The following is a 10714-nucleotide window of genomic DNA, read 5'->3' as shown; positions in this document are numbered from 1 at the left end:
TATAGATAGATATATATATATATAGATATATATAGAGAGAGATATAGATATATATATATATCTCTCTCTCTCTCTCTCTCTCTCTCTCTCTCTCTCTCTCTCTCTCTCTCTCTCTCTCTCTCTCTCTCTCTATATATATATATATATATATATATATAGATATAGAGATATATATATATATATATATATATAGAGATATATATTTATATAGAGATATATATATATATATATATTGTGGAGGCGACCCGGACACAGACAGGCGGACATGTTGTTACTCACCACCACACGTTTATTATTTACAATAATGGTCACTCAGACCCAGTCCAAAATCAGTGCACAAACCCCAAACACAGTCCAGGCCACAAATGCCTTCTTCTCGGGCCGCCTCCACTCTCCTCTCTTGCCTCGTCCTTCTTCCACCCGACTCTAGCCCTGAATGAACGGAGACGGCCCCTTTTAAACAGTTCCCAGATGAGCCCCAGGTGTTCCCGACATTCCTCCTCTGGCCACGCCCCAGCGTGGTGGAAGTGCCGGCTGTCCTCCCGGCAGCTTTCCGGGTGCCGTCCTAAATCTTCCCCCCAGCACTTCTGCCACACCAGGAGGGTATTGGGGCGCCTCCTGGCGGTGACCACGGGCCCCTACAGGGTGGAGCTTCCATGCCCTGTACCCGTGGCCCCCAGAGCAACCAGAAAGGCGGCCCCCACGTGATCCAGGGTGGGCCCTGACCCTCTTCCGGTCCCTTACGGCGTCCTGGCCGGGTCGTTGCCCCTGGCATCCCTGACAATATATCTAGATATAGATACAATAGATCTACCTATATATACAGATACATATATATATATATATAGATATAGATATAGATATAGATATATATAGATCTATATATAGATCTATAGATATATATATATATAGAGATATATATATATATAGATATATATATATATATAGAGATATAGATATATATATATATATATATATATATATAGATATATATATATATATATATATAGATCTATATATATATATAGATAGATATATATATATATATATATATAGAGATATATATAGATATATATATATATATATATATAGAGATATATATAGATATATATATATATATATATAGAGATAGATAGAGATATATATATATATATAGATATATATATAGATATATATATAGAGATATATATATAGAGATATATATAGATATATATATATATATAGAGATATATATAGATATATATATATATAGAGATATATATATATAGATCTCTATATAGATATATATATATATATAGATAGATCTATATAGATAGATCTACATATATATATACATATAGCAAAATACCTGCGCTTCGCAGCGGAGAAGTAGTGTGTTAAAGAAGTAATGAAAAAGAAAAGGAAACATTTTAATAATAACGTAACATGATTGACAATGTAATTGTGTTGTCATTGTCATGAGTGTTGCTGCCATATATATAGTGTATATAGATACATATATATATACATAGCAAAATACCTGCGCTTCGCAGCCGCGAAGTACTGCCTTAAAATTTTTATTAAGAAGAAAATTAAACCTTTTTAAACTGAGGGAAAATATACCAATAATTATTTGTTAAGGATCTGTTTGTATACCACATTGTGAGTTCGGCCCTCCGGTTATAATATGACCAAGATGTGCACTGAGCTTACTCTTGAGCATGCAACGTACAGTTGGCCATGTGAACAGTAATCTTGTTTCAAATCTCACAGCTTGGATTGTTGCTTTTTATAATCGGTTTGAGTTTCATGGTTTGTTTCAATTACAACAGTATTTGTAGGACTTGTGTTGAAGAGACATTCGGCATCTGTCAAGCGTTGTAAGTATACAACCGGTTTCATTGATAACTTTACATCCAGCTTTTGAGAGTTTAAACATTCATAAACATCAAATTGTCCACTCCTGAAATCATCACCTGTCAATCTAAGATGTTTAATAGGCATTGGTGGTTGTCAAAAGGTGTAAAATATTTGACCATTTCGGTACACTTGAAAGTGACAACCGAATAATTCACCAGCAGCCATCAACTCACATGCAGATGCATAGGTGAAGGGCTTAAGCATTTCACTCTTCTAGTGCTCCTGTGTAGAATAATTATCTCCTGTAACGTCATCAATCCACACCTTGAACCTGTCCCAGTCATTTAATACATAGGACACAATGTTCCTCCGGATATCAAGAGTGAGCCTGATATGGCCGTGCAATATGTAACAATGAGAATGGAAAAGGTAGGTGCCATCTCCGGGCATGGAAACCACTCGGTAAGTGACAGTTCTTTGATCGATGGTGATCACCTCGAAATACATGTTAATGGGGGTATGGTTGGAATGATAAAGGAAATGGGTACCTGAACAATGTAAAGTAAGTCTAAAATACCTACACAATAACTATAATCGTAATAAACGAACAATAAAACAGCGGAGAAGCCGTGGATTAAATAAAAAGGCTGCAGTTATCAGCAGGGAGACGTGAATCCCGTGGCGAAGCAAGGAAGGGAATGAAGAGACCGGAGCGACGGACGGATTTATATAGGCAGGCAGCCAACAACATGGGAGGCGTTGGGATGGGGGACCCAACGCCACCTGACACAGTGACCGAGCTGCAGGCTATTGACGTATATGTGTACGTAAGTAGGATTCAGTTAGCGTTGGGAACCCGCGTATCTAATTTCTTGAAGATGGGCCCATAAGTAACAAAGACTGTTGAAAAGTTCAATATGGCGGCCGACAGTGGCATCATACCACCGATATAAGTACCAAATTTCAGCCTTCTACCTACACGGGAAGTTGGAGAATTAGTGACGTTGGAAAGTTCAATATGGTGGCTAAAAGTGGCATCATACCACCGAAATAAGTACGTACATTGGTTTTGTTTAGCGCAGGGAAGCCACCTACCAAATTTCGTGAAGATGCGGCCATAAATAAGAAAGCTCAACATGGAGGACGTTGTTGACCGTTATGAGTGTTACACATAGAATTTCGAAATGAAACTTGCTTAACTTTTGTAAGTAAGCTGTAAGGAATGAGCCTGCCAAATTTCAGCCTTCTACCTACATGGGAAGTTGGAAAATTAGTGACGTTGGAAAGTTCAATATGGCGGCCGACAGTGGCGTCATACCATCAAAATAAGTACGTACATCGGTTTCGGTTAGCGTAGGGAAGCTGCCTACCAAATTTTGTGAAGATGAGGCCATAAATAAGAAAGTTCAACATGGCGGACGTTTGTCGATCGTTATCGACCGTTATGACCATTACGTGTAGAATTTCGAAATGAAACCTGCTTAACTTTTGTAAGTAGCTGTAAGGAATAAGCCTGCCAAATTTCAGCCTTCTACCTACACGGGAAGTTGGAGAATTAGTGATGAGTCAGTCAGTGAGTGAGTCAGTGAGGGCTTTGCCTTTTATTAGTATAGATGAAGGCATGAATGAAGATGGCACAAGGTCTACATGCAAGACCTGGGCGTTGCATTTACCATTAAAGACAAATCACCCCTTTGCTCTGAAAATTTGCATAAGATTAATATGGATAGTTTTAAATTAGTTTAGTTTTGTTTTTGGACTAATTTAATGTCATCACGTTATTGCATACAGTGGCTCAAAGCTGTTATATTTTATAATTTTTCTAATGTAATATGTGTTAATGACAATGAAATATGAACTTCATATGTGATGACAAGCATTATTTTATTGCTAAATATTTTTTCTGCTTTTTAAAAAATACTTTTAAGTAATCTGTAATATTCTATCCTGTCATTTTTCCTAGTATGTGTATTGACTAAATTACTATATACAGTTTTTAAAACAATTAATTTGTTCAAATAGTTTGTTACAAGATTTTTTTTTAAAGGTTTAAAATTTTAGAATGTTTAAATTTATTTCAGCCTTCACATCAACAAATAATGAAATTTAAATAATTGTTTACAGATTTTATGTCAATTGTATTACTGCTTTTAAGTTAATTTCTTGTATTAAAACATTTTTAGAAGCCCATTCATTTATTGTAAATTGTTTATTGGTGTTCAAGGCTCAATAAATGCACGTACTACCCAATAGAGGAAAACAAATTCTGCACATTTTATCTATTTTGGGAACACCTTTTCTGCTTATTTATATTAGTTCCAATATCATGTTCTTTTTCCCTCTCCTTGTTGGTCATTTCATGTTACTAACTTGTATATGCACTTATTGTTTTATTACAAAGTTTTGTAACAAACCTTATGTCTGGTAACTTATTGTTAGGTGCGTCTACCACTGTTGCCTGTGGAATTTCTCATGGGAACTGTTGCAAGAGAAGAAATGATAAAATTCAACCTAAAATGCAGGGATCTTCTAGATGAAGCTAGAAACTATCACCTTCATTTGAGCAACAAAGAAATCCCAGGCTTTGAATACTCCATGCGCACAATTCCTAGGAAATACACAGCAGGTAAAAGGAAAAACAATGTTTTATATATTATATAATTTTAATTTTAATTTGCCATCAACCTCTACTGACTGGAGTGCCTACAAAACTTCCTCCTTCAACATCCACGTATGCACTGATTCTGCAACTTGATATGTTAGATCTGGTGAAGAGTTTGCATTCCAACAAAAACAATTGTGAATTTTAGCAATGATAAGCCTTGGTTCATTCCCAAAGGTCAGACAACTGCGCCAGGGCAAAGAGTATGCTTTTAGATCTGGAAATCTTGAGTAATATGGGAAAGCCAAGTATATCTTGGTGAAAGAGAATTAGTATTCATGGAGAACCATGTTGTTGTGATGGGGCATGTTTTCAAATGCTTATTTTCATATCATTACTTGAGTCTACATTTTTGGCTATCTTTATAGCCCTAACTAGAAGTCTTTATCTCCAGTTTGTGGCGTCTAGTAATTTTCTCTTTTATGGTGTATTCAACATATAACATATACAGTTGGTTTCCTGAAAATTATGGCTTTAACATATTATAGATGCATGCACACTCTTATTACATACTTTTATATGCTGTCTTGTGAATAGAAATACTGGTACACTGCCACACTATTTATTATATGACTACATGATAATCTTTTACTACATTTTGTGGAATGTTGTTGCACATTTAATGGATCTTGTCACAAAGATTGCAAGCAGTAAACTGAGTCTTTGAATTTCTCAGATATGACTGTTATTGCATGCAGAAGTTCTTGCTAATTATAAAAGTTTTTTTTTTTATTTTTGCCTTATCTCTTTCAACTTTTGCTTTTTCAGCAGATTTTTTGCCTTCACTCTTGGTATAGGTGTGATTGTACAACACTTGATCTTACTTTATTTCAAAACTTGGCTTGTACATTTTTGATCATATGAGAATACTTTTTACATCTTCACAGGTTGCTTTAAGGCACACAAAGAAAGAATTCAGAATTATTCTCTGCACTCAGTTCATAAAATGTGTGATCGTGAGGGGGAAAAAGTCCATATTTGTTTTGTTGTGTTTTTCTTAATGTGGAAAAGTAATTGAGGAAGAGGTGTTCAGTCTCTAATATAAGTTAAATATTGTAACTCTTAACTACATATGAAGTAAAAGTTCTTTGTGTTTTTGTTTATTTGTTTGAAAGAGGTATCTAAATGCAGATATATTAACTACAGCTCCAGATTTCATTACTTAAGTTGGTTTAAAAGTAAGTACAGAATAATGTTTGGTTATGAGGGTAGTGTTGTGTGAATGGGCTGCTAATTAAATTGATAGTGCTGGCCATATAGGTTGTCATAATATTGATTGTTTTGTTTTCAATTCATACTTACGAAAATTAATGTAGAGTTTGCTTTTCTACATATTCCTTTTTTCTTTTTTAGGTGTACTTTTTTGTGTTGGGGGCAGAGGAGGATCAGGAGACCCTTTTCGTAGTATTGAGTGCTATTCTGTTAGTAAGAACAGCTGGTTTTTTGGCCCTGAGATGAATAGTAGAAGGAGACACGTGGGAGTTATCTCTGTTGGAGGTATTTTTTTTGTTCACTTTCCTTGCTTAATGTTAAATTATTTTTTTTCCTGTAATTGCTGTATTATTTTTGTGGTAAAGAAAATCCAGACATTAGGCCAGTACAATATACAGACTTTCTACTAAAGGAGAAGTATGGTATTTTTCAAGTCAGTTATTCACAAACAGTGTAAATATGCATTATTATTCTATGTTATGCGTTTTCTATAGATTTCTAAAATTTCTTGCCGAGACTGACAGTTTACAGTGGAGGCTAATGAGCATGGGGCACCAGTGAATTGCTTAAAAATTTACTGATGAAGCAGCAAAAGGTTTGGTATAAGAAAATACCCGCATGCGTTTGTAACAACAAACGGGATCTGGAAATAATAATTTTATCACATATCCCTGCTACTATTTTTTTCTCATAGTAAGGATATATATTCTATTTACTTGTGTGAGTCCTCACATAAATATGGAATCAATCAATCAATCAACATTTATTTATATAGCACATATTCATACAAAAAAATGTAGCTCAAAGTGCTTTACAAAATGAATAGAAAAATAGAAGACACAATAAAATATAAACATAAGTCAACATTAATTAACATAGAATAAGTAAGGTCCGATGGCCAGGGTGGACAGAAAAAACAAAAAAAAACTCCAAAAGCTGGAGAAAAAAATAAAATCTGTAGGGGTTCCAGACCACGAGACCGCCCAGTCCCCTCTGGGCAATCTACCTAACATAAGTGAAACAGTCCTCTTTGTATTTAGGGTTTTCATGGAAGGACTTGATGATGATGGTCACGTAGACTTCTGGCTTTCAGTCCATCAATGTTGGTGCATCATGATGCTTTGAGTAGGTGGTGGTGGCGCATGGAAATAAATAATAATAATAAAAAAAAAACATGCGGCTTGAAAAGATTGCTGTCATTTGGTCTTCTGTGAAGAAAGCAAGCCTCGTGTGGTGAATGATTATTGCAGAGGAAGACAAATGCTGAGGTAGCATGCATAGCTTGTATTATTTTAAAGTCTCTAAATTTCATAATATTGCTGTTTTTCTAGTTCAAAAATGATATGTAATTTATTTTACAATGTGCAAGTGATAGCAAGATGTGGATCAATATTTGAAGGCTGTATTGGACATGTTTGGTAGGTTTTTAAGCTTTTATTTTCTGGTGGTGCCTAATGTCCCATCAGCCACCATTTTAATTGAGCAGTTTGCCAGTTGGTTGAACTAATGCATGTGAAATTCTTTTGAGGCAGAAATGGAGATGTGTGACCCATCATTTGCACTGTTACACTGAGGAAACTTCCATGTGTTTTCAAAGCCTCTCACAATTTCACAGAGTCTCTCTACTTCTGTGAAGCTGACATACTGTACTCCTTCTGCAGAGCTGACTACAGAGCACTGAATAAACAGGCTTACTGATGGTTATCCAGTTTTTTTTTTTTTTTTTTTTTTGGAATAAGCTAAGGTGGTAAAGCCAGAACCAGTGGGAAGATACTGTAATGCCGCATTGACATGCTTTACAAGTATCCATTTTTCGAAATCACATGTCTTATTGGCAGACATATCTCATAAATGCAGAAATAGTTTCTGTCAACAGGTACAGAGACTATACAGCCAGTTGCAGCCATTGAACAATCTTAGTGGGATTTTTTTTTATCGTATTAGTGTTCACAAGTTTTGATTGACTACAGCACACTTACGCCTTTGACAAAAGCTGTAACAATTAGGGTATTGTAGAGCATCCTCTGCCTCTCTCTCATCTTCTGTTACTAATTATGCCACTGTTTAGCTTCTGTGGGACCTCCATTATCAGTAAAAATGAGTGCTGCTGATTAATCACTGTTAATACATGTGATTAACACGTTAAATTTCTGCAAGTCGCTCAGCACAAGCAGCAAGCAGTCTACTATCCCATCCCCCCACCGTACCAGCTCAACTCGGGCAAAATGTTCTCCCAGCTCAAGGCTCTTTATCTCTGTGTAAGGTGCCAGGAGTTGTATAGGGTAAATAATACATTGTTATTTGGAACACATGCATTTCATGTGTGTTCCGTGTCTATAACGATCTGTGTAAGTGTAGAATGAAAGGAAATGAGACAAGAAAAGCCAAAGACATACCTAAAGCAAAAACGTTTCCTTGTTGTACTAATAATGAAGTGAAGTGTATAATGTGTGAAGACTTCAGTCCCAATATCAAATAAACACGTGTGCTTTTATTCAAGAATATAAAAAAAAAACAAACAAAAAAAACAAATTCAATTTACATTTTGCTGTCAAATAGTTACAAACCCAAGCTCAAATGTCGATCATCAGAAAGTTGATATGTATTCTTGGATGGTGCACAGTTAAGAACTGCTGCCTTACATCCAAAAGGTTCCAAGTTCGAGTCTGGGTGCTCAATGTTTTGGGTAGTGAGCTGCTGTTATTACTATAATATAATAAACACTTACATTTGATTTGAGTTTGTAACACCCGGTGTAAATGTTGTCAGTTACACCGTGCGTACAGAAGAATGTCCAGAACAAGATGCTACACACAGTGATCTCTGCTGCTGCAAGTCTGCCTGTGAAACGTAACGATCTGTCAAGGTATAGGTCTGAGTGGGAGACTGAATGTCAGTGGGTCAGCCATGTCCCTGGCAATGAATATGCCTACCACAAAAGCTGAATAATATCTGCTTTTGGTATGTTGTCTTTCAACACAAAAATTTGAACCATATATATTGGTTTTTCCAAATGTTATAGCAATCCCTGGAGAGTGTGGGAAGGCGAGTATTGGTGGCTGTTGGGTGTAGATTTAGATACACAAAATTGTTCAGTAAACTAACTGGAGTAATTTAAAAGGCACAGGCAAGATGTAATTAAAATTGTTTTGTATTAGAAGTTAATCATTGAGTTGTGTCTGCTTTATAGAAAAATATTAATACTGTATGCTTGAAGAAAATAAATTGAGATTAGTATTCAGTTAATTATGATTAAAATTTGAATTGTGCAATTAATCACGATTACATTTTAATCAAACAGCACCCCTAGTAAAAATGAATTAAGAGTACAACTATCTAGTGCACTCAACATATTGAACCACACAGCAGAGGAAGTTATCAGACTGCTAATTTAAATTTTGAACAGTAGAATGTAATCTGATTTGTTTCTGTCTGCTAAAGATGCATTTAAAGTTTCTAGTGTAGATGCAGTGTGTGTAGCAATATGTTGGCAGCCTATCCATATACAGTACAATTGGAAGTTCCTTGTGTAAACATGGTATTTATGGCATCTTTAATGAAGTGGTTCATATATTAGGCACAGTAACATCCATTAACAATGTACAGTGCATCCGGAAAGTATTCACAGCGCATCACTTTTTCCACATTTTGTTATGTTACAGCCTTATTCCAAAATGGATTAAATTCATTTTCTTCCTCAGAATTCTACACACAACATCCCATAATGACAACGTGAAAAAGTTTACTTGACGTTTTTGCAAATTTATTAAAAATAAAAAACTGAGAAATCACATGTACATAAGTATTCACAGCCTTTGCTCAATACTTTGTCGATGCACCTTTGGCAGCAATTACAGCCTCAAGTCTTTTTGAATATGATGCCACAAGCTTGGCACACTTATCCTTGGCCAGTTTCGCCCATTCCTCTTTGCAGCACCTCTCAAGCTCCATCAGGTTGGATGGGAAGCATCGGTGCACAGCCATTTTAAGATCTCTCCAGAGATGTTTAATCGGATTCAAGTCTGGGCTCTGGCTGAGCCACTCAAGTTCATTCACAGAGTTGTCCTGAAGCCACTCCTTTGATATCTTGGCTGTGTGCTTAGAGTCGTTGTCCTGTTGAAAGATGAACCGTCGCCCCAGTCTGAGGTCAAGAGCGGTCTAGAGCAGGGTTTCATCCAGGATGTCTCTGTACATTGCTGCAGTCATCTTTCCCTTTATCCTGACTAGTCTCCCAGTTCCTGCTGCTGAAAAACATCCCCACAGCATGATGCTGCCACCACCATGCTTCACTGTAGGGATGGTATTGGCCTGGTGATGAGCGGTGCCTGGTTTCCTCCAAATGTGACGCCTGGCATTCACACCAAAGAGTTCAATCTTTGACTCATAAGACCACAGAATTTTGTTTCTCATGGTCGGAGAGTCCTTCAGGTGCCTTTTGTCAAACTCCAGGCGGGCTGCCATGTGCCTTTTACTAAGGAGTGGTTTCCGTCTGGCCACTCTACCATACAGGCCTGATTGGTGGATTGCTGCAGAGATAGTTGTCCTTCTGGAAGGTTCTCCTCTCTCCACAGAGGACCTCTGAAGCTCTAAACAGAGTGACCACTGGGTTCTTGGTCACCTCCCTGACTAAGGCCCTTCTCCCCCGATCGCTCAGTTTAGATGGCCGGCCAGCTCTAAGAAGAGTCCTGGTGGTTTCGAACTTCTTCCACTTACGGGTGATGGAGGCCACTGTGCTCATTGGGACCTTTAAAGCAGCAGAAATTTTTCTGTAACCTTCCCCAGATTTGTGCCTCGAGACAATTCCTTTGACTTCATGCTTGGTTTGTGCTCTGACATGAACTGTCAACTGTGGGACCTTATATAGACAGGTGAATGCCTTTCCAAATCATGTCCAATCAACTGAATTTACCACAGGTGGACTCCAATTAAGCTGCAGAAACATCTCAAGGATGATCAGGGGAAACGGGATGCACCTGAGCTCAATTTTGAGCTTCATGGCAA

The 10714-nt window shown here is 36.9% G+C and overlaps 1 protein-coding gene across 1 annotated transcript in view; it reads left to right on the top strand.

Annotated features, from left to right (window-relative positions):
* The window catches only part of klhl8 (kelch-like family member 8), an 80558-nt gene that overhangs the window by 37996 nt on the left and 31848 nt on the right, over positions 1-10714 (top strand). Inside the window, exons 4-5 of the mRNA XM_039750822.1 lie at positions 4279-4465; positions 5855-5998. Coding sequence (XP_039606756.1) covers positions 4279-4465; positions 5855-5998 — 331 coding nt within the window. The remainder of the gene's footprint in view (positions 1-4278; positions 4466-5854; positions 5999-10714) is intronic.

The sequence above is a fragment of the Polypterus senegalus genome, chromosome 4 (assembly GCF_016835505.1).
Source record: "Polypterus senegalus isolate Bchr_013 chromosome 4, ASM1683550v1, whole genome shotgun sequence".
Taxonomy (NCBI): Eukaryota; Metazoa; Chordata; class Cladistia; order Polypteriformes; family Polypteridae; genus Polypterus; species Polypterus senegalus.
This window is presented reverse-complemented; position numbering and strand designations above follow the sequence as displayed.